This window comes from Oncorhynchus gorbuscha, linkage group LG06 (assembly GCF_021184085.1).
Source record: "Oncorhynchus gorbuscha isolate QuinsamMale2020 ecotype Even-year linkage group LG06, OgorEven_v1.0, whole genome shotgun sequence".
Classification (NCBI taxonomy): domain Eukaryota; kingdom Metazoa; phylum Chordata; class Actinopteri; order Salmoniformes; family Salmonidae; genus Oncorhynchus; species Oncorhynchus gorbuscha.
This window is the reverse complement of record NC_060178.1, coordinates 78,536,898-78,558,869: the sequence shown is the minus strand read 5'-3', so window position 1 is coordinate 78,558,869 and position 21,972 is coordinate 78,536,898. Positions and strand designations below refer to the sequence as shown.

General features: G+C 42.0%; 2 protein-coding genes across 5 annotated transcripts in view; one reads left to right on the top strand and one right to left on the bottom strand.

Moving 5' to 3' along the window:
- LOC124038374 (S-adenosylmethionine synthase-like) overlaps positions 1–14,979 on the top strand; it is a 28,849-nt gene extending 13,870 nt beyond the window's left edge. Inside the window, exons 5-9 of one of the 2 annotated variants that reach the window (XM_046354185.1) lie at positions 8,490–8,615; positions 11,845–11,937; positions 12,120–12,302; positions 12,505–12,638; positions 12,960–14,979. In XM_046354185.1, coding sequence (XP_046210141.1) covers positions 8,490–8,615; positions 11,845–11,937; positions 12,120–12,302; positions 12,505–12,638; positions 12,960–13,062 — 639 coding nt within the window. In that variant the 3' untranslated portion in view covers positions 13,063–14,979. Of the gene's footprint in view, positions 1–8,489; positions 8,616–11,844; positions 11,938–12,119; positions 12,303–12,504; positions 12,643–12,959 lie in introns of those variants that run through there. The other variant, XM_046354186.1, reaches the window with a different exon arrangement.
- A 3,873-nt stretch (positions 14,980–18,852) lies between these two features.
- LOC124038373 (transmembrane protein 150A-like) overlaps positions 18,853–21,972 on the bottom strand; it is a 74,577-nt gene continuing 71,457 nt past the window's right edge. For 2 of the 3 annotated variants that reach the window (XM_046354182.1, XM_046354183.1), the window contains 2 exons: positions 21,141–21,318; positions 18,853–20,489 (listed from right to left, as the gene is read on the bottom strand). In XM_046354182.1, the coding sequence (XP_046210138.1) occupies positions 20,245–20,489; positions 21,141–21,318 (423 nt within the window). In that variant the 3' untranslated portion in view covers positions 18,853–20,244. Of the gene's footprint in view, positions 20,490–21,140; positions 21,319–21,750; positions 21,864–21,972 lie in introns of those variants that run through there. The other variant, XM_046354184.1, reaches the window with a different exon arrangement.

The following is a 21,972-nucleotide window of genomic DNA, read 5'->3' as shown; positions in this document are numbered from 1 at the left end:
ATTTTCTGGAATTTTCCAAGCTGTTTAAAGTCACAGTCAACTTAGTGTACTGTATGTAAACTTCTGACCCACTGGAATTGTGATGCAGTCGATTATAAGTGAAATAATCTGTCTGTAAACAATTGTTGGAAAAATGACTTGTGTCATGCACAAAGTAGATGTCCTAACGAACTTGCCAAAACTATAGTTTGTTAAAAGGTATAGGGGGCAGCATTTTCACTTTTGGATAAATAGCGTGCCCAATTTCAACTTCCTGCTACTCATGCCAAGAATATAAAATATACTATTAGTAGATTTGCATAGGAAACACTCTGAAGTTTCTAAAAGTGTTTGAATCATGTCTGTGAGTATAACAGAACTTTGTCACGCCTTGGTCATTGTATCTTGTGTTTTTGTTATATGTTTGGGTAGGCCAGGGTGTGACATGGGTTTATATGTTGTATTTCGTATTGGGGTTGTATTAATTGGGAGTGTGTATTATTAGGGGTGTGTCTAGTTAGGCTTGGCTGCCTGATGCGATTCCTAATTGGAGTCAGCTGATTCTCGTTGTCTCGGATTGGGAACCGTATTTAGGCAGCCTGAGTGCGCATTGTATTTCGTGGGTGATTGTACCTGTCTTAGTGTTAGTCACCTGATAGGCTGTATTAGTTTCATTCGTTTGTTGTTTTCTTCTTCCGTTATTTCATGTACCGTATTAGCTTCATTAAAAGTCATGAGTAACCTACACGCTGCATTTCGGTCTGACTTTCTACAAACAACAGACGAAGATCATTACAGAATCACCCACCACGATTCACAGACCGAGCAGCGTGTGAACTGGCAGGAGCTAAAGGAGGACGATATGGACGGCAGAAGCAGGGATTATACGACGTGGGAAGAAATCGACAGGTGGGCGTCCGATCGAAAAGGAGAGCACGGCTATACAGAGCGAAAACCGTAGGTAACAGGGAAAGCGCAGAGAGAGAGTGGCAGAGTCAGGAGTCAGACCTGAGCCTACTCTCCCTGTTAATTGTGAGGAGCAGCAATATGAGGACTTCTGGTCTTGGGAGATGATATTAGACGGAAAAGGACCCTGGGCGCAGCAGGGAAAATATCGCCATCCCAAGGAGGAAATAGAAGTAGCTAAAGCGGAGAGGCGTGAGTATGAGGAGGCAGCACTGCGACGCGGTTGGAAACCGGAAAGTCACCCCAAAAAATTTATTGGGGGGGGGGGCTAAAAGGGAGAATAGTTATGCCAGGTAGGAAACCTGTGCATACTCCCTGTGCTCACCGTTGGGCTAGAGAGACCGGGCAGGCACCGTGTTATGCTATGGAGCGCACGGTGTTTCCAGTGCGGGTGCAGAGCCAGCTGCGACTTATACCAGCCCTTCCTATTGGCCGGGCTAGAGTGGGCATCGAGCCAGGTAAGCTTGGGCAGGCTCGGTGCTCAAGAGCTCCAGTGCGCCTGCACGGTCCGGTCTATCCAGAGCCACCTATACACACCAGTCCTCCGGTAGCAGCTCCCCGCACCAGGCTTCCTGTGCGTGTCCTCGCGCCAGTACCACCAGTTCCAGCACCACGCACCAGGCCTCCAGTGCGCCTCGCCTGTTCAGCGCAGCCAGTGCTTTTCTCCCCTCCTGCGCTGCCGGAGTCTCCCGCTTGTTTAGCGCAGCCAGAGCTTTTCTCCTCTCCTGCGCTGCCGGAGTCTCCTGTCTGTCCAGCGCCACCAGTGCTCCCAGTCGGTCCAGCGTGTCCAGTGCACATCGCCTGTTCAGCACAGCCAGTGCTTTTCTCCCCTCCTGCACTGTTGGAGTCTCCCGCCTGTTCAGCTCAGCCAGAGCCTTTCTCCTCTCCTGTGCTGCCGGAGTCTCCTGTCGGCCCAGCATCACCAGTCTGCCAGGATCCACCAGAAGTGCCAGTCTGCCAGGATCCGCCAGAAGTGCCAGTCTGCCAAGATTTTCTAGATCGGCCAGACAACCTTAATCATCCAGGTCCACCAGCCAGCCAGGATTTACCGGAGCCTACTACCTGCCTGAGCTTCCTCTCAGTACTGAGCTTCCTCTCAGTACTAGGCTCCCTCTCTGTACTGGGCTCCCTTTCAGTACCGAGCTTCCTCTCAGTACCGAGCTTCCTCTCAGTACCGGGCTTCCCCTCAGTACCGGGCTTCCCCTCAGTACCGGGCTTCCCCTCAGTACCGGGCTTCCCCTCAGTACTGGGCTTCCCCTCAGTACCGGGCTGCTTCGGTCCCAGGCTGCCCCTCTGTCCCGGGCTGCCCCTCTGTCCCGTGCTGCCCCGCTGTCCTGAGTTGCCCCTCTATCCTGAGTTGCCCCTCTATCCTGAGTTGCCCCTCTATCCTGAGTTGCCCCTCTATCCCGAGTTGCCCCTCTATCCCGAGTTGCCCTTCTGTCCCGAGCTGCCCCTCTGTCCCGAGCTGCCCCTCTGTCCCGAGCTGCCCCTCTGTCCCGAGCTGCCCCTCCGCCCCGAGTTGCCCCTCGGTCCCGAGCTGCCCCTCGGTCCCGAGCTGCCCCTCAGTTATGTGGGGATCAGGGTGAGGACTATTAGGCCATGGTTGGCGGAGAAGGTGGATTATCCTAGGACGCGAAGGGGAGGAACTAGGACATTTATGGAGTGGGGTCCACGTCCCGAGCCAGAACCGCCACCATGGACAGACACCCACCCGGACCCTCCCTATGCTCTTGAGGTGCGTCCCGGAGTCCGCACCTTAGGGGGGGGGGGGGTTCTGTCACGCCTTGGTCATTGTATCTTGTGTTTTTGTTATATGTTTGGGTAGGCCAGGGTGTGACATGGGTTTATATGTTGTATTTCGTATTGGGGTTGTATTAATTGGGAGTGTGTATTATTAGGGGTGTGTCTAGTTAGGCTTGGCTGCCTGAGGCGATTCCTAATTGGAGTCAGCTGATTCTCGTTGTCTCGGATTGGGAACCGTATTTAGGCAGCCTGAGTGCGTGTTGTATTTCATGGGTGATTGTACCTGTCTTAGTGTTAGTCACCTGATAGGCTGTATTAGTTTCATTCGTTTGTTGTTTTCTTCTTCCGTTATTTCATGTACCGTATTAGCTTCATTAAAAGTCATGAGTAACCTACACGCTGCATTTCGGTCTGACTTTCTACAAACAACAGACAAAGATCATTACAAACTTATGTAGCAGGCAAAACCCCGAGAACCGTTCAGAATTTTGTTTTTAGGTCTCTGTCTGTTCATTGCCTTCTCATTGGGCAACGATATTTCTTAGAATCTTGTTTTCAGTTCCTACCGCTTCCACTGGATGTCACCAGTCTTTGAAATTTGGTTGAGGTTATTCCTTTGTGCAATGAAGAAGTATGGCCATCTAGGAACTGCTTTGCACTATTGAGAGTTGCGCAAGACTTGAAAAGTAGCTTGGTTTGTTGTCTTCTTGTATTGAACACAGATAAACCCATCTTCAATTTCTTCGATTATTAATGTTTAAAAATACCTAAAGTTGTATTACAAAAGTAGTTTGAAATGTTTTGGCAAAGTTTACAGGCAACTTTTGAAATATTTTGTAGTGACTTTGCGCAATTTGGAAGCTGTTTTTTCTGGATCAAATACGCCAAATAAATGGACATTTTGGATATATATGGACGGAATTAATCGAACAAAAGGACCAATTGTGATGTTTATGGGACATATTGGAGTGCCAACAAAAGAAGCTTGTCAAAGGTAAGGCATGTTTTATATTTTCTTTCTGCGTTTTGTGTAGCGCCTGCAGGGTTGAAATATGCTACCCTCTTTGTTTACTGTTGTGCTATCATCAGATAATAGCTTCTTATGCTTTCGCCGAAAAGCCTTTTTAAAATCTGACACGTAGGCTGGATTCACAACGAGTGTAGCTTTAATTTAGTATCTTACATGTGTGATTTAATGAAAGTTTGATTTTTATATCATTTTATTTGAATTTGCTGCGCTGCATTTTCCCTGGCTTTTGGCCAAGTGGGACGCAAGCATCCCCTATACCATCAGAAGTTAACAATAAATTTGTGGAGTGGTTGAAAAACACATTTGAATGACTCCAACCTAAGTGTATGTAAACTTCCGACTTCAACTGTATTAGAAGAGAGGTGGTGTAGGGTTGCGTATAGAGAATAAGAGAAAGGGAGATAAATGAATGAAGAGAGAGAAAGGGAGAGAAAGTAAGGAAAAAAGAGGGAGAACAAATGAGAGAGAATTTAATTGAAATATAATTGAGAGAAAGAGAGAAAAGCATGTGGTCCCCACTTGAAACCATGACTCCCCACTGAGAGTTTACTCAGGTGTTACCATGAGACTATGTGACTAGTCTGTTTTCACCCCTGAGTGGGAATGAGTTGACCCCAAACCCTGACCTGTCTGGAGCAAAGGAGACGGTCTGGTTCCATTTCAACTTCTACCTCTTCTCCTAGCACCTACTCCCATCAATGTTCACAGATCTAAAAGGATTGGAGAGGTGTCAGTAATGTGGTGGAAGCTCCACTGAGGTTGCCCTAAACTACACGTCTAGCATCCAAGTTGGGAGAAGGAGCAAGGAGCTGAAATGGAACAGACCAAAATCCAATGGATTCTTTCCTCAGGCAGCTGTAACCTTATGGGTAATTCTCAAGCAATTCTCAAATTCCTGAGTTATGAGCGGGAAGTGAAGAGGGAAGGGTCTTCAGTTTTAGGGGTATTTTTGAATGGGGCTGGAAAAGGAATGGCCCAAAATAGGATCTTGTGAGAGGGATTACATTCAGGCATTAGGGGGGGGGTTCAGACATTCACATGAAGGGAAGTTCAGTTAGTTAACCAAGGCCCTCGGAAAATGTTATTGATATCTGATAACATTGACCCGCACGTGTCTTGGCTTCAGGACTGAACATAATAAAGACAAGCATGTAGCAGAACATGTGATGATATTAATTAACAGTGCAAATTGTCCAAACAGATCTTCAAGGTAGATGGATGATTTTAAACATGTTATTGGACCATAAACAGATATAGCTTTTTAACCTATACGGTCCGAATAATGATGATCCACGCTTCTTTTAAAATATATTTTATAATTTATCAACCCTACAAGCAACACTAGACTCTATTATTATGGTGGGAGATTTTAATATGGTTTTAAATACCTCTATGGACCGTAAAGGAAATCACACTGCAAACTATCCCCCTCAGGCACTTAAGGAAATCATGAATGTTATGGATATATTGGAATTAGTGGGTATATGGAGGCTTACTGTAAATACCCTGACCTAGTGAGATATAGAGTCAGGGGGAAAGTATTTGATCCCCTGCTGATTTGCCCAGTGACAAAGAAATTATCATTCTATCATTTTAATGGTATGTTTATTTGAACAGTGAGAGACAGAATAACAACAAAAAAATCCATAAAAACGCATGTCAAAAATTTTATACATTGATTTGCATTTTAATGAGGGAAATAAGTATTTGACCCCTCTGCAAAACATGACTTAATACTTGGTTTGCAGACATCTCAGGAGGGATTTTGTCCCACTCCTCTTTGCAGATCTTCTCCAAGTAATTAAGGTTTCAAGGCTGACGTTTGGCAACTCGAACCTTCAGCTCAACCTTAGGTAAAAAGAGTCCATAATAACAAAAACAATTGAAGGACTAACAGTACAGATAGATAGCAATCAAAACTGTCCCATAGAGGCGACAGAATAAGTCAGAGGAAAAAGAAAAAGAAATGGAGGAACTTATTCAAGAAAGATCCAGTGTAATATGTAATAAAAATACTGGATGTAATATGGGGAAAAATGCACCAAATTATTTTTAAATCTTCAACCAAAAAGTGTCTTGTTACAAATGACGGAGTCGCTCAGGATTCACCAAACGATATTTTGAAAGAGGAAGTAAAGTACTTTAAGAATATATTTGTTTCAGTCTCCCCCATTTCCAACAACCGAAGCTAATTGTATGGGAACGGCACCTCAGTACCTCCAGGCTCTGATCAGGCTCTACACCCAAACAAGGGCACTGCGTTCATCCACCTCTGGCCTGCTCGCCTCCCTACCACTGAGGAAGTACAGTTCCCGCTCAGCCCAGTCAAAACTGTTCGCTGCTCTGGCCCCCCAATGGTGGAACAAACTCCCTCACGACGCCAGGACAGCGGAGTCAATCACCACCTTCCGGAGACACCTGAAACCCCACCTCTTTAAGGAATACCTAGGATAGGATAAAGTAATCCTTCTACCCCCCTTAAAAGATTTAGATGCACTATTGTAAAGTGGCTGTTCCACTGGATGTCATAAGGTGAATGCACCAATTTGTAAGTCGCTCTGGATAAGAGCGTCTGCTAAATTACTTAAATGTAAATGTAAATATGGATTGTTTTCCTATTAATAATGTCAAATGAACATGAACAGAAAGACTCATGTGAAGGCCAAATTACAGAGGAGGAACTTCTTTATGCATTTAAAGCCTTTAAGTCCGGGAAAACTCCAGGGCTGGATGGCACACCAGTGGAAATATACCAAACTTTTTTTATATACTAAGAGGACCATCATTAGCATGTTTTAACCACTCCTATATAAACGGTAGATTATCGGACACGCAACAAGAAGGTCTGATTTCATTATTACTGAAACAGGATCCAAGTGGTGTATATATATATATATATATATATAAAGATCCAGTCCATTAAAAAAATTGGAGGCCTCTTACACTGTGTTGCAAAAATTATAGCAAAATGCATAGCGCATAGAATGAAAAAGGTATTGTCGGATATTATTCATCCTAATCAGACAGGTTTTTTACATGGACGATACATTGGAGATAATAGTACTGGAAACAATAGAACACTATGAAACATCTGGGAAACCAGACCTGGTATTCATAGCTGACTTCGAAAAGGCATTTGATAAAGTACGACTGGAGTTTATATGTAAATACATGAAATATTTCAATTTTGGAGAATCTCTTATAAAATGGGTTAAAGTTATATATAGTAACCCTAGGTGTAAAATATCAAAACAATGGCTACTTCTCAGAAAGTGTTAAACTGTCCAGAGGAGTAAACCGAGGTTGTCCACTATCGGTATAGCTATTTATTATTGCCTTCGAAAGGTTAGCTGTTAAAATCAGATCCAACAATAATATCAAATGGTTAGAAATTCAGCGCTTAAAAACAAAGGCCTCATTATACGCTGATGATTCATGTTTCCTTTGAAATCCACAACTTTGATCCCTTCACCGCCTCATAGAGAATCTAGATACTTATTTAACCTCTTTGGATTACACCCAAATGATGATTACGTGTTGGATCACAAAAAAATAATGTAAAAATAACTTTTACATTACTGTGTAGTTTACCAATAAAATGTTCTGATGGTGATGTGGATATACTCGGTATACTTATCCCGAAATAAATAAATGATCTCACTCCAATATATTTTAATAGAAAGTTTGCAAAAATAGATAAGATCTCGCTACCATGGAAAGGAAAATATCTGTCTATTGTGGAAAAATCACCATGATTAACTCTTTAGTCATATCCCAGTTTACCTATTTGCCTATGGTCTTGCCACCAATTGTGCAAGTTCTCCCACTTACAAAGATGAGAGAGCCCTGCAATTTTCATCATAGGTACACTTCAACTATGACAGACAAAATGAGAAAAAAAATCCAGAAAATCACATTGTAGGATTTTTAATGAATTTATTTGCAAATTATGGTGGAAAATAAGTCTCCTCTGAACAGTTGATGTTGAGATGTTTGTTACTTGAACTCAGTGAAGCATTTATTTGGGCTGCAATTTCTGAGTCTGGTAACTCTAATGAACTTTTAACAAGGCACACCTGTTAATTAAAATGCATTCCGGGTGGCTACCCCATGAAGCTGGTTGAGAGAATGCCAAGTGTGTGCAAAGCTGTCATCAAGGCAAAGGGTTGCTACTTTGAAGAATCTCAAAAATAAAATATATTTTAATTTGTTGGTTAATTTGTTGGTTACTACATGATTCCATATGTGTTATTTCATAGTTGTGATGTCTTCAATATTTTTCTACAATGTAGAAAATATTAAAAATGAAGGAAACCCTGGAATGAGTAGGTGTCCAAATTTTTGACTGGTACTGTATATGTATGTGTATTTATATGTATGTATATGTATACAGTGGGGCAATTTTTTTTATAAGTATTTAGTCAAATTTGGAAATAAATTAATTAAAAATCCTACAATGTGATTTTCATAGTTGAAGTGTACCTATGATGAAAAATACATGCCTCTCTCATCTTTTTAAGTGGGAGAACTTGCACAATTGGTAGCTGACTAAATACTTTTTTGCCCCACTGTATGTATACTGTATATATTGGAAAAGATGCAGACAATGGCATTGATGGAGGCTGCAAGCTCTCAATATTAAAGCTGATCTACCCCATAAAAAATATATAAAAAACATGCAGCAGAACAAATATGATAACATATCTCATCTCCTCCCCTCTTCTCCCCACTCCATCCCTCCCTCTCATCGCTATCTCCTCTTCTTCATCAGGTGACGGTACACTATGAGCAGGAGAATGGGGCAGTGATCCCTATAAGGGTCCACACCGTGGTCATCTCTGTTCAACATGATGACTTCATCGGCCTGGAGGAACAGAAGAAGGTGCTCAAGGAGACGGTACGTACTCAGGGCCTGCCCTCCCATTAGGCAAGATTAGGCGGTCGCCTATGGCGGCACTTGAATTTGGGGCGGCATTTTGAAAATTGGCTACCGCCTTCCGGTGCCCCTGATCGGCTACTACACCGCTGCCGGTGCCCCAGCCACCAGCTCATAGTCATTGTTGCATCTCATAGCCACAAACCCCATTCCCGCTTCTCCCAAACTTCACTCCCCCTATCCTTGGTAGCTATGGTTATATGTGTGTGTTTTTAGGGGATTATCCAATTGTGAAACATTAATAAAAATGAATCTGCCAATTAAATTATTGTATTGTTTTTTATGTTTGTGTGTGATGAAGATGATTGGTGATTAAGGCAGTAGCCTAACCTAGCCTGTTAATGTTAGCTAGCTACTAGTGGAAATCATTTCAGCTAAAGTAAGCTATAGAGATTTGCAACCAAATTTGTTACCATGTCTAAGAGACAAAAAACATCAGGAAGTGAATATATATGTTTAAAAACTGATAAGAAAAGAGGCACAATCTCTAAACCAAAGAAATTTGCTGCTGAAATTGATCAGCATAAAGCAATGTCCATCAGCCGGTGTGGAGAACGATAAGCCGCCAAGGACAGGCCGTTAATTTGCAGAGAAGGACGAGCCCCCATTCACTGGTTCGAGCAGCCAAGAGGACGAACCAGAGGAGTCTGAGCCATCCACTTCCACAGATGATGACAGCTCTCTGGGTAGACAAGAACAGGTGGTCGCACCAGGCCTAGCCACATCTCCAAACAATGCGGGCAGAGACCTTGCTATCTGGGACACGGACTCAGATTAGTTCCGCTACGTCCCTGATGACAGTGGTGCTGCTGCTGCTAAATCCAACTCCCAGACAAAAAACATAAAAGATCCCGGTGAGGGGCCCAAATATATGAATGGATCTTTACGGGTTATGTTAGTGCAGGCTGGGCCACATCAGAATAAGGAGGGGAATTTCCCAAAAGATTGTTGGTGGCCCAATACAATAGGAGAATGGCAAATGGGAAGAAAGTGGAGAGACCATGGCTTGTTTATTCCAAGAAAAACGATGAAGCCTTCTGTTTTTGCTGCAAACTTCTTTCACACGAGTGCAAATCTGCGCTGGTCAGGAATGGAACCAGGGACTGGAAGAATCTGTGCCACCTCCTCATCTCACAGGAGAAGTCGCATGACCACCTAGATAGTTTCCAGAGGTGGAAGGAGCTGGAGATCAGGCTGGTGTCCAAGCAAAATATCGATGCCCAAGCCCAACGGGCTATTGACGGAGAGACTCTCCATTGGCAGCAGGTGCTGCAGAGGCTCATAGCCCTGATACGCGTAATGGCCACCAGGAACATTGCGCTTGGTGGGACCACTGACAGGCTAAATGAGCCAAATAATGGGAACTTTCTGAAGTTTGTGGAAATGCTGGGTATCTTAAACACAATTCGTTAAGGCCGGGTCATTGACAGAAAGCTTGTTTTACACTAGTCCAGCGAAACGAGGCCCACCATGCACTTATGAAAGCACTTGTTTCCAAAGCTCAAACGATCTCACTCTTTTTACAGTTCGACAGGAGTATTAAATGATAGGTTAAAGATGTTAAATAGAAGTGTTATTTTTATTTTAACAATTGTGGGGTCCTACAATGTGGGATAATAGGTGTCATATTATTAGTCAGAAACTATGTTTGATTGCAACATTGTAACTCTCTGATGCAGCAGTTAAAGTCAAATTCCTTTCTGCCCGGTAATGGACCTCCTATTTGTGCACGCGCGCACCAACTATTTTTATGGGCCTAATTATAGAATTACATATAGAATTGGAGCCTATCTCATCCTATTCAAAAATGTGGTAGGCTTACCTGTTTGACAAACACAATTATGCTATCCATAGAAGTCAGTATAGCCAAATCCTCCAATACTGTCGCATGCACTCCTAAAGTACCTCCATGTCTGGTAAGGGCTTGGTGTGTATGGGTGTTAGGGCTCAAATTGAGTGAGGGTATACCTACTGGTACTGCAGGTATAAATACATAAGAACAATCCAGATTATATAAAGCATTCGATAACAATGAACTCCATGATTCCTCATGGTAGAAACAAGCTTTAAAATGGCCAAAAAAGATGGGCATATATTGATTCCTCTCTGTGACATTCTGAAGTCGAGCTGCAGCCTATAGTATTCAAGGAGACAAACAAATGGACTTTTCTATTCTGTCCCTATTAATTGAGCTTTTCACTCTCTGAAAAGAGAATATGTCTGTTTACACCCAGGCAGCTTTTAGGGAAGCACTTCTGTTTTTTGGTTATTTAATTGTTTTACCCTTATTTAACTAGTCAGTTAAAGAACAAATTCTTATTTTCAATGACAATCTAGGAACAGTAGGTTAACTGCCTTGTTCGGGGGTAGAATGACAGAGTTTTACCTTGTCAGCTCAGGGATTCAATCTTGCAACCTTTTGGTTACTAGTCTAACACTCTAACCACTAGGCTACCTGCCACTAGCTACCTACCTGCCGCAATGGAGGAGTAGAGGCTAAGTTGAACCTTACATTTTTCTGCGTTAGAGCGTCTGTCTGGGTGGAAAGGTAACTTTTGAAAGATTAAAATATTTGCAAACAGCATTGCATACAAGACAATTTGGTTTGACATTAGAGAAATATGGTGAGAATGCCTATTTCTCTCTCCATTCTTACCTGAAACTTCTATTATCCTCCTTTCTTTTGAGACTTTTTCAGCCCAACATTTTATTTTGATTGCAAGATATTTCTCCCCAATCAACACACACAGAAATATATAAAACTAATATAATAGACATTGGTGATTTTATCTTTGTAATGTAATTGAACTAATTATATAGCCTATTTGTTGATTAATTTGTAGTGTAGGACTATGAATTGAGCTGTTAACATGTTCCTCCAACTTTTAGCTGAGAAAAAAATTGGCCCAAGACCAAACCTATTGCCAACCCCTGCTGTACATAGTCTAGCGGGGGATGGGAGGTCGGCAGCAGGTTCTTGTCTCGCCTAGGGCGGCAGAATGGTCCGGGCCAGCCCTGTGCATGCGGGATGATATGGCTAGGAAGTTTATTGAAATTCCAATTCAAGTATTTTTTCTAAACTTGGCCAAAGTATCTGTATGTGTGGCTCTGGTGGTGGATGCAATGTAAAGCACTTTGATGCGTTTTGAAAGGCTTCATAAAAATGTACTATATTATTCCCTCCTATCAGGTGATCAAGGCAGTGGTTCCAGCTAAGTATCTGGATGATAAGACCATCTACCATCTGCAGCCCAGTGGACGCTTCGTCATCGGAGGACCCCAGGTGAATGGCATAGCCTAAATGGGTGCAATCACGCATGTAAATAGACACAAGTTCACTCACCTCCCCTACACACACACACACACAAACACACAGCTCATTCTTTAAAGACCAAAGGATATAATGCAAGATCAAACCTCAAAACAAACACAATATCAACTCCTGCTATCTTCTTCCTCTGCCAGGGTGATGCTGGAGTGACGGGTAGGAAGATCATCGTTGATACGTACGGAGGCTGGGGGGCCCACGGTGGTGGAGCTTTCTCTGGTAAAGACTTCTCCAAGGTGGACCGCTCGGCTGCCTATGCTGCCCGCTGGGTGGCCAAGTCCCTGGTCACGGCCAAACTGTGCAGGAGGGTGCTGGTTCAGGTGAGTTCTTAACATGGTTCTCCTGGTTGTCGTAGTTCTACTCCACAATAAAATAGCAACAAAATACATCAGTTCTCCTGACAGAGCTGACATCAGCTAATGACTTTTGACTTTATATTGTCACTACCACTGTAGGTTTTATCAGTGGTTGTCTCAAAATGTTGACATGAGCATTGAGGGCATTATGTCTGTGTGACTGTAGGTATCCTACGCCATCGGAGTGGCCCACCCTCTGTCCATCTCCGTGTTCACCTACGGCTCGTCACAGAAGTCTGAGAGAGAGCTGCTACATATCGTCAACAAGAACTTTGACCTACGACCTGGTGTCATCGTCAGGTAAACACCTCACCTCTAAAGTCACACCATCTTGTCGTCATCAAAGGAAAACTGTTGTTTGTAATACATAGATAATCTCACACAACAATAAATTAACCATAGAGGTCTATATCAGTCTTAAGGTACATTTTTGTCCATATTATTAGCTCAATGAAAGAACCCATCTCGAGAGCTGCAAAGTTGTAATGCTTATCATGTCATTGAGAGATTTGTGTGGACATTTACGTTACACAAGCAGTGGTAGTGTACATTTGTGTATCAAATTCCGTTACAGGTGTGTCTTTCCCACCTCTGATGTGTGTTTTATCGCTCGCTCCACAGGGAACTGAACCTGAAGAGGCCAATCTACCAGAACACAGCGTGCTACGGCCACTTTGGCCGGAGTGAATTCACCTGGGAAGTCCCTAAAGAGCTCACCTACTAAACATCCACTCCTGGGTGGTCAAATATATATCGAGCTGATGTGGAGATCGAAAACAGGCCCCCTCTACAGGCTACAACCACAAATGGTTCTGCTTTTTCAATGGCTAGTGTTGAGGTTAAAGGGATAGTTCGGGATTTTGGCAACGTGGCCCTTTATCTACTTCCGCAGAGTCAGATGAACTTGATTATGCTAGCAGATCCCCATAGACTTTCAGTCATTGCGCTAACGCTAGTTAGCATTCCCTCATGAAACTATCTCTACCATTTTTACATAACTGTGTCCAGTATGAAGGAAGTTAGAGGTAGTTTCGCAAGCGAATGCTAACCAGTGTTAGTGCAATGACTGGAAGTCTATGGGGATCTGCTAGCATAATCAAGTTCATCTGACTCTGCGGAAGTAGATGGATGGGCTCATTGCCAAAATCCCGAAATATTCCTTTACGTTTTATGGCTTGGAGTTATGATTAGGGTAAAAGGTAAGGTTTGGACTTGTGCTGATCAATCATTAATGTTGTTGCAGCCCATAGAGTGGGATTTGTTTGTTTATTCTTCTTGTCATCTCTCTTCTCTCTCAAACAAAACCAACCATATAATAATCAATAAAGTTAAATATTGAAAAGAATCTAAACTGTGAATATACTGTATAGCAATACATCCTCTCCACTCTGTCCATATCACTTCAAGCGGGTGCTATAAATCCTGTATTCATCCATAATCTAAGGGGAATATGTATCTGCAGGTTCAATCAACCAAAGTATATTTATATTTTATCAGTAGGGTCTTTCAATCCCATCTAATGCTAGGAGGGAGATCACGCTCTAACTTGGGTTTTGTCCGCGGTTACAACTATTTTCATTTGCACTGTATCAAACTGGTTTATATTATAAGTAGCTCTGTAAAGATCAAATCCACATGAAAGTCTTCATTTTATCATTCTCATCGATGCTGCAAGACTTTCTTTTATTTTTTACAGTGCATTACTACTACTACAACGACACAACAGCAGCAACAATGACAGGTGTATAGACAGATGACACAGGTTTCTTATACCGGGGATGTGTCGGGACGTATATATACTGTACCTCTTACCAGTGTGTTACAGTTGACCAGATGTGGCAGTGGAAATAGACTTGCAAAATAAGGCTTCATAACCATTTATAAGGCATCATAATGATGCTTTTTAACTGTTTATAAGGCCTTATAATGCTTTAACTGTTTATAAGGCCGTACAATGCTTTATGATGCATCTATTAACCCCTGCTCAGTCCTGTTTGATTATGCTATTTGTATATTCATCTGTAAAGCTGCTGCTGGGATCTATCTCACTGGAAACAATATTAGCGGCCTTGAATGAATTAACTGTTCTCATCTCAACTCCGATGGCCGATAGTGGATAAGGTTTGATGTATTTAGTTTTTTGACTCGATTGTGAGTTAATTGTTGTGATTATTTGTCTATGAATAGATTATGCATAGATTGCCAAACTGCATGTTCCCAACAGTAGGCATATTATTTTGTGGACCAATGTTTCTACACAATTTTACATGCCTGAGATGATGCTCTCTGAGAATAATAATGTTGAGCTTGCCAGACAAACATGACAGAAGTATTTTAAGTTGATGTCAGAATGTACCTCTTTCCTCAGAGTTTCAAAAACTGGTGTATTTTTTCTTTCATCCATTTTACCAATTCTTTCAAACCATCTCTGGGACATTCACCTATTTGGGACATTCACCTATTTGAAATCAGTGATAAGCTGTTTGTCTGTCTGTCTCTCTCTCTCTCTCTCTCATTATAAACATATTTTGCATAGACTCTTGTCTGTTTACATGATATGTTTTACTCTGAGTTGCTGGGCCCTGTATTTTATTTAAGGACATATTAGGGGAATAGTATATAAAACAAAGTCTTCCAAATAGTTTCAGGATGCTGGTTTTGTCAAACAATAAAGAACCTGAGAAATACCTCCAAATAGATAGAAACCACCCTGAGGTGTTTCATTTTTACAAACATGAATCAAATGAAACACTTTAGGTGTTCTAGTAACAGTGTGTGGGTGTTTCTGCCCTTGTGTCTCTTCACCTGCTGAGTCATTGATCATGATGACCCAGGGCTTTAGCCTTGTGATGTGTTCAGCAAACACTGTACTGATTTAGGTATTCTCTCTTCCAAACTGTGTCCCAAACCTTGTTGCCCTAATGAAGTTTGTTCCCCCACCCTCTGTATCTAGTAGATACTTTATGCTGTTCTACCCTCTGTACATAGTAGATACTTTATGCTGTTCTACCCTCTGTACATAGTAGATACTTTATACTGTTCTACCCTCTGTACATAGTAGATACTTTATACTGTTCTACCCTCTGTACATAGTAGATACTTTATGCTGTTCTACCCTCTGTACATAGTAGATACTTTATACTGTTCTACCCTCTGTACATAGTAGATACTTTATACTGTTCTACCCTCTGTACTAGTAGATACTTTATACTGTTCTACCCTCTGTACATAGTAGATACTAGTAGATACTTTATACTGTTCTACCCTCTGTACATAGTAGATACTTTATGCTGTTCTACCCTCTGTACCTAGTAGATACTTTATACTGTTCTACCCTCTGTACATAGTAGATACTTTATACTGTTCTACCCTCTGTACATAGTAGATACTTTATGCTGTTCTACCCTCTGTACTAGTAGATACTTTATGCTGTTCTACCCTCTGTATCTAGTAGATACTTTATGCTGTTCTACCCTCTGTATCTAGTAGATACTTTATGCTGTTCTACCCTCTGTATCTAGTAGATACTTTATGCTGTTCTACCCTCTGTATCTAGTAGATACTTTATGCTGTTCTACCCTCTGTATCTAGTAGATACTTTATGCTGTTCTACCCTCTGTACATAGTAGATACTTTATGCTGTTCTACCCTCTGTACATACTAGCTGGATAATTCCACAAAATGAGTGCCTTTTGCATTTAAGTAGGAAATGTGCACAAATGTCCACATGGAAAAATCAATAAATCCTATTTTTTTATATGGATAAATACTTGATAAAGTGTCAAAATGCAGCATATCCCTCTGTGAGTCCTCTATGAGGAAGATTTGACCAACTCCATGTCTTACCCATAATTGGTGAAAGGGTTTTCACCTCGTTATTTGGTTGCCATTACAAATTGTTTTCTGAAGATTATTATTATTATTTTATGTGAATAGTGATTCGTTTTAAGGTAACAAAAAAAACAGTTAGGTGAACTGAACTCTCGTTTTAATATGGTGAAACTATTCCTTTTTCAATAATTATTTCAAAAGAAACATTGAATATAATGGTCAAATCATAGTGTAAAAGCAGATGAGCTAGTTCTACTCTTTTTGGCCATTTTCTAGTGCTTTGTGGTGGGAAACTGAGCACAACACATCAACCATGTTACCCATTCTACCTCTCCCATAGCATAGCTAGACAGGCAACACATTTGATCACAATTTACTTATTTCTTTTGTGAAGCTTCCATTCCCCATGTCACAACGGGATTTATGGCTGATTTAAGATTATATCATCAACCCTGTTACTTTATTTGGCACTTGATTGGCACCTACTATAAATTACACTACTCAAAATGCACCTAATTGGTGGAATGCTGTTCTACCCTCTGTACCTAGTAGATACTGTATGCTGTTCTTTCCCCCCCCCCCCCCAAAAAAAAAAAACATAGAAATGTGTATAAAGCATTTGTTTGGGTTGTTATGCATGGTGTTTTGGTTTTATCATATCCACAGACCTCAGGAACTTGGCATGCAAAGAGTATATGTACAGTATCGCTATTAAAGTGAATATATTCATGTTTGACATTGATCCCAGAGGACATTTGTAAGAGTTGGGGGGGGGGGCAAGAACACTTTTACAGATTTATTGTAGAACAATTTAAGGCAAATATACAAACAATCTTCTTTCTCTCATTATGACAAACACTTTTCACCTTAAAACATATCTTTCTTTGGTTTCATCAAAATAAAGGCACTTACATGTCATAGTTTTGCATTTCAGTAGAGTATGGCACTCATTTACTCATCTGTCTGTAGGTAAGACCACAATTAAATACAAATGAGGACAACAGCTAGATAGAGGAATGTTCTCTACTCTGTGTGTGTGTGTGTGTGTGTGTGTGTGTGTGTGTGTGTGTGTGTGTGTGTGTGTGTGTGTGTGTGTGTGTGTACAAATAAAGTTAACCAAACTGTATCGATAATGTCTGGATGAAGCACTTACAATACTGCAACTATTTATATGGTATAATGTTGACCTAGGAAAAAGCATATGTAAAGATATGGTTCTGCATAGAACATAGAACTGGAACCATGGCAAGTGACCAATCAGGTCAAATATGGACAGAGCGAATGGCACTTTAACATTGAAATGTAAAATCAACCCAATGGTCAAAACAAGTTCTAAAATACAATTGAATATATAAAAATATCCCAACATAAACACAATTTATTTTAAAAAGTGAAGAAAAGACAAAGCTTTCGTTAAGTCACTGATTGTGGAGAGCTGGTGATGCAACAGATTCCTGAGAGGTAAATGTTTGAAGGTAGATCAGTCAATAAGAGACAGAACATTGACAAGGGTCATATTCATTAAGGCATGCAACGGGAAACATTTGATGTTTCGTAGTTGACAGCAATTCAACATAGCATAGATGTAAGTTATTACTTCTAAACAAAATTACTTTTTGGGTTTCTCATATGCTTACAATTATGTTTTGATTCTAGCTTGAACAGTCGCTAAGATTATATTTGGTTGTGATCATCGCAAAATATTTTGGATGCAGAAGTTGTTAGCTAGAATGCTAACGTTCATTGACATAGGCGGTAGCAAAAGCAAGGCAAAGAGCCATTTTACTGGTTGAAGTTGAAGTGTTTTTTAAAAAGTATAATCCAGTTGATTTGCGATAATGACACAAGCATTATATTAAGCAGGACATTCATACAAGACTTAAATCCAAGTATAATCCAAAGGTAGTGTGAAATGCACTCAAAAGCAACATGTTGGTGTTCTATAAGAACTCCCCTGTGTTCTGCCACCAACTTGTGTGCATCTCCTTCGTGAGGTAATGTTTGCAAACACAGAAAGGAGTCTATAGAAAGGCATAGAGCTCTGTGCAGTAGTCTGTGTCTCCACTAGGAGGGGCTAATGGACCACTTTTCCCCTCTACAAACATCATTGTCTACTACTGGGTTTCTATTAGATTAACTTCATTGGTCAGTGACTGCATTCAGTACAATTTGCTCAGATTCACTTTCAAGCCGTTGTGATGACTGAGGTGAATGTGAAACACTTGTGAATGGAACTATATGCTCAACATGTCTTTCTGCAATCCACAGACACTGAAGCTAATAAGGCAGCATTGAAACAGTGGAGACGTATAATTGCATTTTAAGATCTCTTAGCACCGATCTGAAAGGCAGGTGGATGGTTTGACTCAGTGCAGCTAGTCAGGAAAATGGATACGGATGGTTTATGTTTACATTCTTTGGTAGAAGACCAGCAGCAAGCAGCAGTTCCATCCTGTTCCCTTTAGGCCCCTATTCCATGATAGGCTAAAGGGACAGGGGGCCAAAAAAACAAGAAGATAGCTCGGGTAGCGTACGGTTGTTTCAGCATTCAACACTACATTGTCGCCTTGCAAAACAAAAACTGTCGTCGTCTGAAACCGAAACCAATTGAACAGCAGCCTGACAAAAAGAAAAGTAGTGAAATCGAGAGCAGAGAAGTTGTTTCTGTGATTATAAATAGAATCTCGACCTCTGTTTTTCAGACTTTTCTGATTCCTGGGATTTATCTTAGCTCTGGCTGGTATTAGCTGGTTTACAGTTGGGTTCTTCTAGTCCTCTTCTCCCCTCCCAACATACATACCTTTTGGGTGAACCGTACAGTCAACATGTAGAAAATAAAAGTGTTTGGAATATTATGTATAAAATACTATTGGAGGTTTGGCTTTTCATATACTCAAGTGTCTCAAATAATCATAAGGAAAAAAAAATATTTTTACAGTCTGAAAAAGTCTGCATTCCAATGTACAGCTTTATAAGGCACAACGTTTATGTAGTATCAGTAGAAAAATAAGGTAACTCTGGTATCCAGATATTCCCCGGTTAAAACCATGGTTCATTGACCAGTATACTGTTCATCAGAGAAGCATCCATGTCATCAACACATTCATGGTAGTGAGTCCTCAGTCTTGCGCTACATGTGAAGGGTGTCATTTTAACCATTTGAAATATTCTAAATATTCCATGTGGCGTATTGGGAGCCGTGAGATGAGGCCCGGCTCTCATGGTATTGTTGTGTTTTAAAAGATGAATGGTGGCAGCAGGTTCATTGTCTCGTTTGGACTCTAGCACTGAGGGAAACATCAATGTCTGCTCGCTAACAGCCTCTGAAAATAATTGTGTATTTGGCCAATTCAAGTGCTTTTGTTTATTGGATTATGCTCTCCCACGCACAGGCCTAGCTCTCCCACGCACAGGCCTAGCTCTCCCACGCACAGGCCTAGCTCTCCCACGCACAGGCCTAGCTCTCCCACGCACAGGCCTAGCTCTCCCACGCACAGGCCTAGCTCTCCCACGCACAGGCCTAGCTCTCCCACGCAGGTCTCTCTTCTCTAATGCGGTCCTCTATTTTTCTCCCAGCCTCACCCCCATGACGTCTCACTCCCTCTCTCTTTCTTTCTCTATATAGCCATCTGGTGGCCTGCCCTCCTCTCTTAATCTGCGTCGAGATACAGTGATGTCATCAGATAGCAACAGGCTGAGACTCAGCGGCACCAGGATCACTTCCTGTAATGAGTGATGAGGCTTCTTTGGCCGGAAAACAGGGGATGAAAGAAAATAAGATTATTATTCATTAGTGATGTGCAAACACAAGCAGGGTCTTTGGAGGCTGGGACAGGGCTGGGGACATGGGAACAGTACGAACCCACATCTCCCCATGGTGTCCACACCGCCGGGCCTGGTGGAAATGGTAGAATCCATTCCACCAACGCTGAGCTTATATGTGCCATTGGCATAGTCCACTTCACACCCTGGAATGGGGGTGTTTTGGTGTATTAGCGATGGATACTCAAAAGTCCCTCCACCTACCCCAGATTGATAATGGCACAGGCCAGCTTTTTGGCCTCTCTCCCAGGGACTACAGCATTGACATGCTCTCAGGGGGGTGCGGAATGGGACCTCCTAGGGACTCTACTTTGTGATCTCTCCCATTCGGCCCCAGGGCTCCCCCTCTGGCGAGCACCATCACAGTATCTCCTGTGACACCGGCGAACTCAAAGGCAAAGGTTCCGTAGAAGAGCATGATGGTGACGCAGAACACCCACTCAAAGATGGCCGACGCGTGCTGCAGGACGAAGCTCTCCTGGACAAAGAACACGCCACCTAGAGGCAGGAAGGTCAAGGAGCACAACTACAGACTGACCAACTAACAGACTGACATAAAGACTGACTGCCATGAGAAAAGGATGACCATGTCCCAAATCAACCCCTAGCCCCTATGCACTACTGGAGATATTCTCCCCATTTCCCTGCTCTCCATCCCTCCGTTCCTTCCTTCTCTCCCCCATTCCCCCTCGATTTCAACAACACCTCTCTTTCTCCATCTTCCCTTACTCCTCCCTCTCTGATTGTAAAGATAGGTACAGATGTAGGATCTTAATTTGAGCCAGTTGCAACAGGAAATGTGAATTATTATATAATTAATGGACATTTTTGTAGGGGTTGATACATTTTTCTTAAGTTAAAATTCAGTCTGAATCAAGTGGAAATGACAAACTTCAGAATAATTTTAAGCCTCAAATACACATTTTCTGCAACAGGGTGATCAAATTAAGATCCTACATCTGTAGTAGCCTTTGCTTGTGCGAGCTAGAGCGGCTCCTAAGAGTGGGAGTCGATCTCCTGTTTCTGTAGTGTGAGACAGCTTGACATACAAGTACACCCCCCTGGACAGGATGCTAGTCTATGCAGGGCATTGGTTGTGAAGATAACACAGATCTTATTGAGTACGGTTCAATATATTTTGCAGGATATTAAGCACCAACGTGATGAAGGCCAGTAGTGTCATGCCCAGTCGTAGGTGAGCCAGGCTGTATTCTCCCTGAGTCTTGGCCAGCCTGTAGGTTAGAGCTGACTGCAGACACACAAACAGCATACTGGTGGGGAACGCTACCCCTGCCCCCACATAGTGGAGGATCTTAGCATTATCCACCTGCGAAGAAAGAAAGAAAAACAAAGAAAGATGCATTTATTAGTATAGTATGGATTATCATTGTCTCAATGAGCATTGAACAAGTCACATAGAAAGACAATCACATATGATGCTAGATATCAGTTGAAAAGCCCTCTCTCTATTCTGGCCTCTAGTTTTGCTGTGTCTCAGTTTGGCCAAACTGACTTGCCAAGTTATGAAAATTACTATAATATCTGTTTCTAAGTTAGTTCATAATAGCTAGGCTAACACAGGGGACCGACCAGTTGATCAGACCAAGGGATTGAGCTACAACAACACCTTTTCTTCACCCTCACTAACTCAGTATGAAATTATTGTATGTTTTCTAGGCTCTCCCTCAGAGATTTCATTCATCTCTAAGGCTCTTCCTATAACCAGGCTTCATACACGTTTGGGAATTACATGACTTACATGACCAAATTTCCATGAACAACAATTGGCGGCGTCTCTATGTACGTATAAAATCGACACTGGGAGGCTGCTCTCTGATCCCATCTACACATCTCCTGTCGTTCTGCAAGGCACTTAACCCCCCCAAAGTACAAAGATGTTAGACATCTGTATAAAACACATATGGTTAACTCTCAGCCTGGAGAGCTACAGTACATGGGTATGCCGGCTTTTGATCAAGCC